Source organism: Argiope bruennichi, chromosome 2 (genome assembly GCF_947563725.1).
Source record: "Argiope bruennichi chromosome 2, qqArgBrue1.1, whole genome shotgun sequence".
Taxonomy (NCBI): Eukaryota; Metazoa; Arthropoda; class Arachnida; order Araneae; family Araneidae; genus Argiope; species Argiope bruennichi.
The window spans coordinates 137,508,895-137,525,625 of NC_079152.1; the positions used below are offsets into that span (position 1 = coordinate 137,508,895).

The 16,731-nt window shown below is 30.5% G+C and overlaps 1 protein-coding gene across 1 annotated transcript in view; it reads right to left on the reverse strand.

The window, feature by feature from the left end:
* The window catches only part of LOC129962354 (titin-like), a 308,547-nt gene that overhangs the window by 273,460 nt on the left and 18,356 nt on the right, over positions 1–16,731 (reverse strand). Inside the window, 3 exon segments of the mRNA XM_056076101.1 lie at positions 785–893; positions 2,172–2,363; positions 7,534–7,656. Of these exon segments, the coding sequence (XP_055932076.1) occupies positions 785–893; positions 2,172–2,363; positions 7,534–7,656 (424 nt within the window).

Here is a 16,731-nt window from a genome sequence, read left to right on the forward strand (position 1 = left end):
TATTTTAAGAAGATAAATGCAATATAAGTTTTGTCCTTTCCTAATGACCTGTTTAAAAATTATGTTTGGAGATCTTTGTTACGAGCTATTATTTTCAGTAAGCGTTTAGACACGCTTTCAAACAATGGTTGCACGTACATTACAAAAAAAAAAAAGACACTCCAGTATTTTTTGTCAATAAGTTAAATCTGGAAGTGTTCCTTTCGAAGAACGGAAATGCATACTTTCTTTTTAAGAAACTTAGATGTGGATGGGTTGCCAGAAATCAAAAAGTAAATACACATGCATATAAATAAACAATCATGCCAAGTTTTTTTCAACTTGAAGAAGATTGGTTTCAGACCGTTTCCCTCTCTCTGTACAAATCCTTTGAGAATTGTACAACATTAATACTAATGATCTTAGATTAAATATCATTTTCATTTGAGATCAGAGCATAATCAGGATTTTGATTTTTTTAGAAACTACAACTGTTTTAATCATGAAATTTAAAATTTCTACTTTGACTTAAATAGTTGGACATTCATTCACATTATTACTTTCTGGGATTTTAAGAACAAATTTACCCTTTTTAATTTTTTATCTTTTATCGTTATGTTAATTTAAACTATTTCTTTTCAGTTCTATTCAATTTCTTTCTTATGATTCCATTTTTATATTTGTTTCTTCTTCTAAGAGAAATGACGTAAGCATGCAGTCATTCGTAATAAATTTCAAGATATCACCGTTTGAAAAGAAAACTAAATTAGCAACAAAAAAGGTATATAATTTCAAAGTGACGCACTTTTTCTTTCTTCGACTATTCGATTTAAGATGGATGTCGTCGATTCAACAGTGTTGGGCAGGAATGTTTCTGTGACACTTTTCTTGACAACTTCTAAGGCATCCGAAAACTGAAAAAATAATATGTAAACCATTAGATATCATCATAAAATTCTCATATTTGATTCTAGAATTTCAAACGATTTAATTGATTAAGAGAAGAATTTAGAGACTAGAAGAAATTTAAGAATTTTAAAAGACTTAATTCATTCTAGCTTAAAGACTAAAACATCGGAAAACAAAGTGTTTAAAATATCTTATTTTTTAATGAAGCCATTACATAGAAATTCGCATCTCTCTGAGCACAGTCAAATTTGTATTTGTAGTTAAAATAAATGCTTGCAAATTTATCCTAAAAGAAAGTGCAATTTTAAATACTTTTGCATTTTACCTATTTGTCACAAAGACATATCTCTAATGTCATATATAAATACTACAACTGTTTTGAATCAAAAATGGTATATATGATAATGATTTATGGAAATCATATTTGTTAATTTATAAATATTTATATATTTTAATTTCTATTAATTACGAATTAATATGGAAAATATCAGATATTTCTCTTTTCTTTTTTCCAAAATGATGATTAGAATTATCTTAATTAATCTTATAAACCTGTAAATAGATTTTTTTTAAACACAAAGACACTCTTTTCATATGGAATCAACGTAACATTAAATGTGCGGCACATACACCGCAAGACAATACATTAAAAGTCGAAAGTCATAACACAGCAGTATATACTGATTTACTATTAATATTACAATTAATAGTGAAAGGGAGGGGAAAAACTTGCTGCTTCTTGGATTCATGATCTATAAAGATTTAATAATGGATATTTGACAAAAATTAACTGAATTTGATTATATAATGAAATTGGAACTCGATACACTAGGTTAATAAATTGTCGAAACTTTTATTTTCCATGATATCAGTGCTCTACCTATAGTATTCCACTGAAGGAATTATGACCCTCAAGGTACAGCGTTCATACGACAATCATCGCAGAAACATCGCAAAGCGAATGACATAATATAAGACGAACTACCATTATCAGTGCAAGATGTATTTTGGGCTTGTTTATGATGGAAACGAAACATCGATGATTATGTATCTAGGACGGCTGTAATTTTTACAAACCCTCAAAGTATCATATGACTTCAAGCTCAATTGAGGAAGGAGACTCTTGTGCGTTAGTACAAGCGTACGTCTTGATACTTCAGTGGAGACGTTCCTGTATCCATTCAACATCTTAGGGAAATACATTCGTACCTTGCAGTCAAAATAAATATCAATTACAGTCTTAGTTGTGGTATACAATAATTTGAAAGTGTAACTTATCTTACCTCTTCTGCTTTGGTATAGAATGCCACTGCTTGTTCTAATATTTGCCTCCTTTGTTCCAACTGAGCATTAAGATCTTTCCATGCCAATCCTAAATTTTCGGCCATCGCAGAGTAGACTTCCCCCCTCGGTTTCTGGGTGGAAATCAAGTCGTCTGCTTGTCGTAGGAGTTCCTCTACAGGACTCTGTTTTGTCTGCAAAAAAAAATGGATCAAATGTTGTCAATTTTTCTCATATTTTCTGCATTAAAATTGAATAAAACATCGAAACAATAGAAACAAATCAAAATAAAGCAATAGATAGAAACATTTTCTCTTCTATTAAAATGTATTCTCATTTGAAAGCTACCAAGGTCATCGATTCATTCAACTGATTTACAGCACGACAAAATGCCGTACTACTTTGGGAAATGAATTTACAGATTTACAATTTTCGGTCCAACAAAATTTTTTTGTTATATAGTTAAGTACTGAAATCTTAAATAAAAATAAAGGCATGGTATACCCCAAATGCCTATAAAATCATGACCTGCTGTTAATGCTATTCTCAAAATAATTCAACCTAAAGGTCCAAATTGGTTATAATTTAGAAAAAAAAACGGATAAATTAAATATATATATATACATATATATATTATAAATATATTGTTAAATGCAACGACATGCTGTATAACTAGTCGCAGCATGTTTCAGTTAATAAGTGTTTATATATATATATATATACATATATATATTATAAATATATTGTTAAATGCAACGACATGCTGTATAACTAGTCGCAGCATGTTTCAGTTAATAAGTGTTTATATATATATAAGGACTATGATACAACGCAGGCATGGATTGCATATTAAACAAATCTTACTCAGTTATAAAATGAAAAAAAAAATGTTAAAAAATAATTTAGAATTGGAAAGTCATCAAATATATTGCAAAACTGTAATAATTAAATATTAAAAATGAAATATAACGACTAAAGAAACATATAATTTTGCATTAAGATCTCATTTATTTCAGCTATTACGTTTTTGAGTCACATACTCAGAAATAGACAAACTGACAGACAAGTGACGGATTTTGCTAAAAATGAGTTGAAGTTAATCATTTTTGGTGACAAAACAATATGCCAAATTCCATTGGTCTAGTAATCAGCGTTTTGTAGAAATCGTATTCATAAGTATGTGGTTGGACAGACAAGCCTGGTAGCTGTTGACACATTTCATCTAAATTTTTATAACTATCTAAAACTTTAGTGAAGTGGCCGCGTATTAAATTTTATTCGGCCATCTGTTTTCCACTTTTGAATTATTATGTTAACATACAGGCAAATTATTAAAAAATACTTCTTAATCTCGAAGTTAAATAAATTGACTTACTGTTTACACATTTCGTATGCAAATAAGGATAAATAGTAAATGTTTGTAAAATAAATTGTTTTTGTAATGAACAATAATAAAAAAAACAATATGAATTGCGATAGTGCATGAACGTTTAACCTACTGAATTCAAGTATTCCGTTCTCATTGATTTAAGCTTTTTTGTTATTATTTTCGGTATCACATTTTCAAGATCTCTATCATAATCGTCATTATGATATGAAAATAATCACAGTTATAGAAAATTCTAATTCACCAAGAGGCTAATTTTATTTTTATCAAATAAGAAAAACCATAATATCATTTTTCATCTAAATAGTTTATCTCTTCCCTTTCGTAAGCGTGAACTTTAAAAAAGAAGGCTTTGTTCAGCTGCTCTTTCCGCCGCTGCAGTTAAAAGAAATTGCATCTAATCCTTCCTTCCCTAATGAGGTGTAAACGAATGATATAATTCCTTTCAAGGACCTTTCTCAAATGAGTCTAGTGGTACAGAACAACAAGCACTTAACGAAGCTGATAGAAGTGGAAACAATCCACTAGCAATAGCTTGTTACTCCACTTAAGTAGCCAAGAACATTTCAATTTTATGCTTCTGTTTTTTGTTTGTCTGTTTGTTTGGAGATCAAACTCCTCCATTGGACTTGTAATAACACGTTATATAAAGAAGAAGAGAAAAATGGAATGAATGATAACCCCATAAAAAAAATAGAACGACCTGCTCCACCCAAAAATCTGTTCTTTCATTTCTTCGGTGTAATGAAAAATTTTAATCTTCTTCCGCTGCTAAGTGGCACTGTATCCAAATACAAAGAAAACACATATTTCAATTACTTAGTTCGGTGCAAAGTAGTTCTGAACAGAAGGAATCTTTCTGCGAATTAAGAAAACAGAAGCTTCGACCTTCATGTTATTATAAATTATTAGCTTACACATTTGAGTTGAAATTCGCATCGCCTATAACTGTTTTTAATCTTTCTTCTGAACTTCTGAGCTAAATACAAACGTTTGAATTCTTAAGATTATGAGGAAAACATTGCTAATTAAAAAAGAGCTAAAGTTTGGAACTTGGCACCAAATTTTTCATAATTCTTAGTTTCTCGTCATCATATCAAATTTAAAAATCAAGTCCAGATATTCTATAGTTGATATGTTAATCTACTACCCAATAGTGCATGAAGAATTCGAGAAACAAATGTGAAGTCTTTTTAATGTGATATTTTTATATTAATTTTCATAACTCCAGTACTCACATCAGAAGTATCCAGAAACAGACGGAAAAGGAGATGAAATAATTACAAGTGCAATACGATTGATACAATTCAATAAGCGTTCCAACTCTGCAGCATTTAACAAACTTTATTTTTAAAAGAATGAAAATAAGCTTTTTTTTGGGGGGGGGGGCGGGGGACTAGAAATAGCACAGATAAAAAATCCTACATAAATACTTTTTCAATATCAAAACAAATATATGACAGCTGTACAACAGATTAAAATTTAAAGAATTTAGTTAATTAGGAGATCCCAAATTGAAATGAAGGAAGATATCCTCATTTTTCAGAACACTTTCTAAGCTGATTGTCTTTACTAATAATTTGCAGATACTACATGCGGAATTATATATGTCAGAAAGATTTGTAATAAATTTAGTGATCACAAAATCTTGATTTTCCGTTGTGACCACTTTTTACAATTGCTTATGCAATCGCTATAGTGAGAGTCTTCAGTCTTCAAGGAGTATTCAGAAATGGTCCATAAATATATAGTAATGAATGCACATTTTATGTTATGAAAAAAAGTATGCTTTTCTTAGTCCATTAGTTATTGAATATTTTACAAACGAGTTATATATGGAACTTAATTTCGATGTATTTTCTAATTTTCTTGGATTAAAACCCGAAAGATGCCACGAACAGCCATTTAGGAAGCAAAGATGTGATTGGAAAGATACGCGCAAAATTGCTATATTTCTTTGATGTAAGTCCCAAAGGCAGATTTTAGGTTCAATTTTCAGAACAACATTTTAATATATTCGAGTCAGCGACTGTTGTCATAAGAGTTATAAACTATCTTTTTAACCACTTGGGGTGGCAAGAAATTCACAGGTGCGCGTGCCAAAACAGTCGCAGCGAAGTCACACAAAGTACCGATAAAATTGGAAAAAGATTTATATCTTCTAAATGAATTAATTCTCAACCAAAGACTGTGCTTCAGCAAACAGTCTCAGTCGACCGGTCGCGAACATCCTTTTTACTTCTGTGAAAATAGCCTGATGATGCGTGTGGCACGCTGTTGGCAGTTCTCTGACAAAAGCATCTCGTCATGTGTGGCACGCCTTTCCACTCCAAGATTTTGAAAGAATTATTAATATCTATCGCTCGGACTCTAAGAAAATTTTCGCTTCTGTAAAATTTTGCCATGAACAGTTTCTTATATATATATATATATATATATATATATATATATATATATATATATATATATATATATATATATATATATATATATATATATATATATATATATATATATATATATATATATATATATATATATATATATATATATATATTGTTACAAAATTATTTTCTTCTACAACAAATACCGCTAATCAATTGTAATAGCACAGCACATTTAATTGCTATAGTTCAGCAACTTTCTTGCTGTCTCGTCCTCTAATTTCTCTTAGTTGTCGGCGACTCCGACTCCTCTCACACACACACAACTTTTTCCGATCCACCAACTTCTCTGACGATCTACACCACAACTTCTTCCCTGCAGTTTCCGAGTGCCCGTCTTTTATAGCTTCGGGAGGCGGGGCTAAATCTTCAGACCAATCAGGGCGTATCTGAATGTATCCTCGTTATTACTGGATGGATCGTGAAGCTTCTCGAACTTTCTGGTATTATCCATTTAGTCGCCTAACTCGCCAAATTCAACGCCAAGTCGCCAAATGATCGCCAAGTTAATCGCCAACCTCTGAGTTCATTGACACGGCACCCGCTCAGCACACACAGGATAGATCGTACAACGGTCTTTCTTAGGATGACACTATTCGTCTTGCTGGGAAGCAAAATTACAGGTTTGTAACAATATATATATATATATATTATACAATTGACTTTGTCTTAATTCTAATCTCTGTCTTGCATAAAACGGTTTCACAATGTATCTAATCCAATCATCATTTGTTATACATAGACATATTTAATTGAATATTTCAACATCCGGAGCAACTGAAAATGATGTATCCTGATTAGCCACTCTTTATCTTTTAATAGCCCTTCTTTTACCTAAAGCAATAACGGCTTATCTGTCTGATAGCATTATTAATAATATATTGTTATTTAAATATCATTCAAAAGTGTATTTTGAGCTATTTTATATCAAATAAAGATTTTTTCTTTTTAAGAAAAAGAGTTTTTGGATATTTAAATCGCAACTTAGGTTGTGAAATCTTGAACAATGTTTAAATTATGATTGTTATACAGATATATAAGTTTTACAGTAAACCCTTTGAGATACAAATAGAACCAAATTTTGTACGTCCGAAAAGTACTACTTAATTTTGCTCAACTGAACATCTGAAGGCTTAGGAACAAGATTTTTATTTCTGAAATTTGCATTGTTATATAACTTTAATCAGGTTGATGTTATAAAGTTGACGGACAGTGCATCTAAAATGGGCAATGTATATATAATATTAATATACGATTCTCGGCATTCGCCGTAGAAAGTTCTTGACGTCTCCTAGAAGGCAATGAACATGAAATAAATTATGTCGCCCAGATTGTGTAAAGGGGTTAAAATCGAAGCATTTTTATGCCGGTGCATTAATACGCATAACATAAACAAATAATTGTATTTTCCCCAAAAATACAAATTTTCATTTTCTTGTCAATCACTCAGCCATTTAGAAACATTCATCTTATGCTTTTATTTGCATCATAATTTTGAAATTTTTAAAAATATTTTTCTCATTAAAATCTTACCTGCAATTTTTCTAGTACTTTTTCGTGTTGCTGATACAGATCTGTCACTTCTCGAAGGTTGGTACCAATATCTGTCATGGCGGGATACATTTCTTGAATTTTCAACTGGATCCATTCTTTACTCTAGAAATAAAATATTTCAACATAACTCAGTGAAATACCTTCTAAAACTAGTTTTCATATCAAAATAAAATTATGCTATTTTTCTTGAAAGAGACAAACTGCCCATAACCCATTAACTGCTTTTTGAAATTTTTGGCTGGATAAATTATATATATTCTTTTGAAAAAGAATATTGTTATAAAATGATCAATAGAAAATATAATACTAAATAAGAAACAGACCGTAACTAAAATCTCTTGGTTAGATATTTATGTACGGTATTTCATTATAAAATTAAAAAAAGAAACCAAGAATATAATGCTTCAAATATGGCAATTCGGTTTCGTACATTATACAGAATTTCAAATTTGTTTGCTTGTTGTACAGAAACGAAGCACAGAATATACACTTTTCACTACACACAATATTGGCTGATATATACAGAAGGAAACTAAACTCTCAAGCTTACCAAATATATTTTCGATGTCGAGTGATGTACGAAAAATTCCAAAATCCTTAAATGAAGAATGGGGCAGTTAATGAATTCATGTTACGCATGTTAACAAAGATCAACCACCCCGATTTTGAGTCCATGTAGATTATTTTTTTGATGATCATTTCTTTTTGCATGAAAGTTGAATTTTGGAATGAAGGAAATTTGGATTTGGATCTAAATTATCAATAAAGAAGAACTCACCTCATAATTATATGAAATTAATAAAGAACTGAAAGCTATGCAATATTCGTTTTAAACTGAACTAGAGTTTTATTTATGCATTTATTTATAACCTTGAAGTGCAACTACCTGATTTTCAAATCCATTTCATATTTTTAAAACTTAAACTTATCACAATTTTAAAAAAACGTAAATAATTCCAAACAAAATTTAGAATACTATAAATTTAAAAATATATACATTATATACAAAAATGCAATAGAAATATCAAAATGTGGATATAAAAAACAAGACCTATGCGTGTCTTACAATTAAGCACATATGTAATCAAAGTTCAATTTTTATTGGCATATTAAAAATTAATATCCGATTTTAATTTCTAATCGGAATGAATTCATTATTATTTTAAAACTTCTACTTTTATCTTAAAATAAAAGTACACCTAGTTTAGATTTTCTTTCAGTTTGGAACAAAATGTTTGTCTTCTTCAGGTGTTTGAAAATACTAAAATGAATGAACTACGCTTTTTCAATACTTTATAAGTTTGCTCATATTTCACATATTTTTATCAAACTTCATTCAGTTTCTGAATCATACGTAATGGCATGTTTGAAATTTGAGAATGAATTTAAGTTAACTCCATAAATTCTTTTTAAAGGAGTTATTCAATACTCAACTTAATTGTTTTTGTTTGTTTTTTTTTTTGAAAATTCTATCTCATATGATCTATTTATTATATCCTATCACGTTGGTATCTCAAGTTTTTTTTTTTGGGGGGGGGGGAATGCTTTGTTAAAATTTCTCTAAAAAAATATCTCAATAAAAAGCTTATGCATGTATTTACAGTTAAATAAAATTAAGCAAATCATACTGAATGCACCCTTTAAATGACATTTCAACAATTAAAAATTTCGGAATGGATCCTGATATAATCCTTGTGTCGTTTCAAAATGAGACGTAAATAAAACAAACAAATCCAAATGCATTTTTAAATAAATTCAAAACTCAAAATGAAAGGGAATAATACTACCTACAAATGGCGGACCTCTTATTGAGAATGTTTTCAAAAAATAGCTCCATAGTTTCATAAAAATAACAATGTATTTATAATGAAAGCTACATCTTTATTGTTACAGCAGCATAAAAGACAAGTATCGCGTTAAGAACTTATCGAAGTCCTCTCTGCCTCCAATTTTTCTAACAGTTTTACTTAAAGGGGCCATTTATAACTTACATTTTGAAATCACAGTAACGGTGTATCATGAAGCAAAGTGTTCTCTGTAGAAAAATCAGAAAAAAAAAATCCTCAAAAAGAATCGAAGATAGCACATACACTGATGATTTGTCACTGCTGTTTTTATTTCGTAACTTAAAATATTTTTTGGATGAAAGGTAATCAATGGAATTCACTCCATATTAGAATATTTGAGAAAAATCATACTTTAATTTATTACCGAAGAATTTTTGTGTGAAAAAAAAAACTTGACGGATTGCAAATTTCCGAATTTTTTAAATTATACTTACAACGCTGCTCACAAAAATAAACGCATTTCATTTTTAACGCACTTTGGCTTCCTTATAAATAACCAAAAGCTGTTTAATTATTTATAAGGTTTTTCTAATTCGCATTCGGCAGTTCAATTCCTTAAAAGACAAATAACTACTTTGATTGACAGCCGAAATGAGTATTTGCGATCGCAGTCAATTCCCGTGCACATTGTTTGTGTAAGAAAATATATTATATATGTTTTTATATGTTATATATGTTATGTATAAAGCGTATGTCACCCATTATCTCCGAAGCGATACCAAAGGAGTATTACAGGATAGTATTTTCAAGCAAATGTGGGAACAAAGCAATAATTAGAAATGTAAATAATATTTCACCGAATACGAATTGAAAGATGCGTTCAACTAAGTATAATAAATAAAAATGTATTTAATATTTTCCTCTGGCAAATGAATGGCAATGAAATTTTGTTAAAATTGCAATGCCTTTGACAGATTTAATTTGAAATTTGACACAAACTTGAAATTTTATTTATTTATTTTGTTAAGACCACATTATAAATTTCACCTCTCAACATGTTTTGGTTTTGAATTAGATTATAAACAGTGGATATACACACACAAAAAAAACACATGCACACAAATATCATTACAAGATTGTGGTTTTCGAGCTCTATGAAATATTAAACGTGGGGATTAATCAAAGAATCTAGATCGAAATTTTTAACAATTACAACACTTTTTCTCATAATTAGTACACAAAAAAGAAAAAAAAATCTTTTTTTTACAATAAACAATTTTAAAGGCTTTTGAAATCGTAGTAGAACAGAGGAGTTGTACATCAAGAAACGCTCTCTTTATATGAGAGTTTTTTATATTTAACATTGCAATCAAATTTTTAACTGTACTCGCGTAAGATTAAGAAATTTAATCTTAGGATATTTTTATCTCATTAGCCGACTATATGTTCTTATTTGTAACAGTGGCCGTTTATTGCAAGAGTTTAAAAGGTTCTCCCTTTGTACTTCGATATCCTGATAAAGGGCACCAAAATGTATTAAACGTACATTGTAATACTAAATCAATGAACTTATACTGAATGAATGAATGGAATTCGAATTTATAATGAATGAATGGAAGAATTTATACATTAAACAGGAAGAGAGGTCTCAAAACAATTTTGCGTTGTAGCTTCCTACTACCAAAATCCATCATTACATCCAAAAGTTAAGACGGAATTCAGGAAGATAAATGAATCCAAATGTTAAATATTGGTTGTTTATAAAAATGCTTGACAATAGTTTTGTCTCCAAATTCTGTCAATGCAGATTAATAAAATGCCAGGAGTCATTTAAAAAGATTCCAAAATTAAAAATATCAACGTGTTTATCTTGTAGCTCATTTGTAACAAGGAACTACTTTTATCTTTTAAAACGCGCTTAGTTGACTTAAGATTCGGTACAACTTTTAAAAAGTAGAATTTTAGCAAACACAGACATTGAGCTCTATGCTTTACAGCCATCTAATTGAAATGAATTACTTTACAACCATCTAATTAAGCCGAACCTTGTTGTATTCTTTTATTTATTTATTTTTTAATTTATCCACATGCAAAATTAATACGAAATAGACAGGGCTGTATTCCTCATTAAGTCCAAGTTTTCTTTAAATGGTATTTCTTTCAATTTGATTTCACCCTACGTCAGGCTTACTGAGTTCAAGAGCGAGCCAATCAAAGATGCCGCTTCATTAGCTCCATCCTATTTACACTGTCCAATAAAACACTCGAAAACGATAATCCAACTGAATGAAAGGAGTGTAATGACTGTCTGTCGTCGCTGGTGCCTTAACGGGTCTCCCTTCTAAATTTAACCTCCACTCTTTCAGGCGGAAGTAGCAGAGGGGTTTTTCGCCTACCTAGCACATTTAGTCTGCTGCCACTTTTATGCATGTCGTTCCCTCAGTACGACTACATCCTCGCAGCCGCCGGTCTCGATCATCTCGGCTATAAATAAACCTCGAGATCCTTTTCCAAAACCGCATCTCGGTGTAATAGAGAGCCGGGTTGTTTCTCATTGTTGCATAAGGTACGTTGCTCCGCTGGATCAAAACGTTGTTTTCTGCTGCTGTTGTTATGGGTGTGACCGGATTGCTGAAAGAATCTGTTTTGAGTAGAATGAAGAAGGGTTTATGAAGGAAACTTGATATTTCTTTTGAATGGATATGTTTAAAAATATTTAAAGGACTATATTTGGTTTCTAAAAGGGCTATAAAAAGTATCATAAACAGACTTCCACTTGTAAAGGGTGCCCCAAAATTAACGCAAGATTTCAATTTGCCACCATTCGTGCAGTAAATTGTTGGCAACCCTATTAAAAAAATATCATTTGATAGCTAATAGTTTATAATTAGTAAAAATGGAGAGTTACAAGATAGAAAAACATGTTTTCATTATTGAACAATATTTCAAGAATAATGAAAGTCTGGCGGCCACAGTTCGAAAATTTGAGAATTGGCCCCCTTGATCGTGTGATTTAACTTCATTGGATTTCTTTTTATGGGGTTATTTGAAATCATAGGTCTATGCCAACAAGCCCACAAGCATGTACGCATAGAAGGAGGAAATTCAACGCTGTATCAACGAAATTCAGCCGCATTTATACAAAATGGAAATGGGAAATTTCGACATATAAATGCGTATGCGCACCAAAGCCGTGGTGACCATTTGCCCTATGTGCTATTCCATACGTAACCCTATCCTGTGTACTTTACAATTCAATAAAATATAAAAATTTAAATAAAAAAACTGTATGTGTTTTTTAAAAATTTAATTTGAATCGTTCGTTAACACATTGTTCTATCGGGTAACGCTCCATTTTTACTAACCCTAAACTATCAACTGTAAAATGGTTTTTAATAGGGTTCCCTACGCTTTACTGCACAATTGATGGCAAAATCAAATCTTGTATTAATTTTGAGATACCCTTTATTTAGGACACGTTCTTAAGAGGGAAATGGAAAATAATTTGTTGATACTTTAAAAACAATGTCAGGCGTCTTTAATGTTTTTTTCCCTCATACGATGTAGAATGCAAAAACTAAATAAATAAATGAAAGATAAGAAACTGTAAAACTACGGCGGGAGTGAAGTGCCAATGATTGGGATAATGAGGTGAACTTTAGTCCAGAGCTCCATTTTACTATTGTTAATATGACTTCTAAAAGTGAGTTTATTGTCTAAGACCAGTCTAACGACCGGATGATCTTCACAGATGTGGTCATAAAACTGTCACCCTTCCTTCATGGTGCCACCCCCGCCTGTGGCAGCGGACCCAAACTTTTAAAAACTAATAATATTTAAAAAAAGACTAATTTAGATTTCGAATAGTTAGATATAAACGGATCTTTTCTTGGGATGAATATCTCTTATCTTGTTACGCGCGCCGTTTTCTTGTGTCAAGTAAACGAAACCTCATTTTTGGCATACAACCAAACAAAAGTGTTAAGAATTTTAACTATCGAATATAGGCTCATTACATTTGATTTACAAAGACGTCTTTAGCACATGATGACGCACGTGAAAAAAAAATGATCACTTCTTGAAAACATTTCAAGTATTAAGTATAGTGAGGATATTTTTGTTCATAAACACTTGTCTAATCTTTCCAATGGTGCTTGAAACTTTTGAGGGGCATCCAAATTAAGGAAGTTTCCCAGTAAAGTTCATTGCACAGCTCTTAATTTATCTTAGATCCAGTCCGATGAAGAAAGAATGTGAGGAAATGATGATGAATAGTAAAGGATAGGTTGGATATTGCTCTATTGACCAAGACTATACATGAAGGTGCTTTGACGAAAAATTACTTTTCAAAATATTCAAAATGCTGTATCTATTCCTTTTTTCAATTACAATTAAATTCTCCAGAAGCTGCTACACAACCCCAAAAAATAATACTGAGCAATTCCTCATCATTGTTTCCAACTCTGCCGTTGTTTGCTTTTTTCCAAATTTTTTATGTTCATCTGAAAAACAAAAATTCATCAAAAATCAGTCCATTGATTTCATACGAAAAAAGGCGCATAATTCCAACATTAGCAATTCTTTTCACATTGCTTCCCAAAGCATTCTTTTAATGCTAGAAATTTTCCTTACGAATGGTGTTTGCTTATGAAAACCTGCCTTTCGTAATTCATGAAGAATTGTGTCAAGACTGCATGATTTTGAAAATTTGCTTTTACACAAGATGCTAATTTTTGCATGCTCATTGGCGTTATTTTCTTTAACTTTTCATACTTTACAAACATCCGAATCTGTCAATTCGAGAATACGAATAATTGTCTTGCTCTTGGCTGCTTCGAATACTCTCTTCCATTTTCAACGTTTTAAAAATCGAAAATGAATTTCTCCCGACTATTTTAGCAATTTTCCCAAGAGATTTGTTTTTTTTAATAGAATTTTATATCTAAATCTTTCATATTTTGAAAGCTCTTTCATTGGTGAATAATTAAAAATATAAGTGCTCGATTTGTGAAAAGTAATTCAAAATATCCAAAAAGTTCTTTAAAATATAAGTAAACTTATCGTTTCAACCTTCTAAGAAGCTAACGAAATTGCAAACTCTAAAAACGCATAAATTATTATATAAATTATATTGATAGAAAATAAAATAAGTTTAAAAATAAAAATAATGAAGATTGTGCTAATTGCTAGTTATATTTAAAATTATAACTCAAAACAATAACTAATATCCTCCAGAATAAATTTCGTGTCGCATTTTTTGGAAATTGCAAAACTATGACTTGAAATATATTAAAGTGCACACCTGCTGGCCCATTCCATGGATTTTGAAACCAAGGGGCAAATTTTTTTTTAATCTATTATCATGGTTATAACACATAATTTTAATGAAAAATATCTGATTTTGCTTGTTGTTGACTTGATTTTTGTGTAAAAATATTAGATCTCATCAAAAATTGCATTTTTTAAAACCTTGGCTGAGAATTTGTAAATGGCCTGTTTCATTATTATATTTTTTAAAGGTTTCTATAATTATTTCACCTTTCATAAGGTGCCTATAGAATTTTAATTTTCAATTGTTAATATGTTTTTAGTAATACTATATCAAAAAATTACAAATTAATGTCTATTTTGGCTTTGTTTTAACAATCAAAGCTAATGAAGATTGTGGAGTGTCACATACATGACCATTAAAACTTTTTTTTTATTTTTTGCATCATTAAATTAATAGAAAGTTCTAAATTTTTATTTTCTAAATATAATCATACTATTTGATGAAACTGCATTTAAAAATTTAAAAAATATTATAATTAATTTATAATTTTCAATGGTCAGGTATGTGACTTCAAGCAGTTATGTATGTGACATTGAATTATAAAATCCAAAGCAGTTATTTTAAATTCATCTCACCAGATGGCAGTACATTCCTTTACTTCTCCAGCTATAACCTAATGTTTGTTTTTAAGCAAAGGTTCACAGCACACTGTGTTTGAAGTATGCTGCAAGTCAGATTTTGCTATCTTTAAGCATCTTAGTCTTATTTTGCTATTTTAAGCTTAAAATATGGATGATGAACAAAGAATAAAAAATGCTACTAAACAAAAGAGATATTATGAGAAAAAAAGAAATGATCCTGATTTTAAAGAGAAAGAAAAGCTAAGGCAGAAAAAAATAAGAGATTTAAAAGCAGCAACTATGACAAAAAAGGAGAAAAAGAAACAAAAGCAAGCAGCTAGAGAAAGGCAGAGGAAATGCAGAGCAGCCAAAAAGATAAGTAATTCTACAAAAATTTCAAGTTTGAATTCTTCTATTGCGACTACCCCAGAATGTTCTCCTTATACAGTTCCCCAGACACTTGGCAAAGCAGTTAAAAAAACTTTGAAAGCCTTACCAACCTCACCTCGAAAACGAATGGCTGTAGTCAGCAATTTAGTGGAAAAGGTAGGTTTAAAACTGCAAAAGGAAAGAGAGTCCAATATCAGTGATAATAATCAAAACAAAGAACTTGTGGCAGACTTCTTGTGCCGAGCAGACATAGTCTACACTGCTCCAGGAATGCATGATGAAATGATAATTTGGGAAAATGGCATTAAAAAACGTGTTCGTAAACATTTTCTTACAATGTATATGAAAGAAGCACATGCTTTGTTTAAGGAAGAAAATCCAAGCATTAATATTGGATATTCAAAATTTTGCAGTTTAAGACCTAAAAATGTTCTTCTTCTTAAAGACACACCTAGTGATCAGTGTAAATGCAAGAGTCATGAGAATTTCATTCTTTTGTTAAAAGGATTAAATATTGATTATAACAATGATTTTTGGAAAGAAGTGCTGTGCAATTCAGACTTGGAATCAAAGTGTTGGGAAACAAAATGTGATAAATGTAATGCTGGAAAATTGCTTTTAGATTTTATTGGCAAAAAAGGATTAAATAATGCTTCTAATGTACAATGGCACCAATGGGTTAAGTCAGAAAATAAGCGCTTCTATAAAGAAACCAATGAAGGTTGCATAGCTGAATTAACTGATAATGTTTTAGAAAATTTTCAAAGTTTTAAGCAGCATGTAAAAATTAAACGAATCCAAGCTGCTGCCTTTCAATCTGATATAAAGCAAAGCAATACTGTTGTATTGCAAGTAGATTTTGCTATGAGTTATTCATGTGAGTGGCAAAGTGAAATACAGTCTGCACTATGGAGCCGGGAAAACGTAACTTTGTTTACAGCTGCATTATTTGAAAAGAATCATAAAACACAGAGTTATCTTATTGTAAGTGATACTAAAGATAAATCTAAGCTATCTGTGTCTGCTTTCATTTTGAAGCTTTTGGAAATTATTAAATTTCAGGCAAATAAACCAAAATTAATAATTTGGAGCGATGGACCATCCAGCG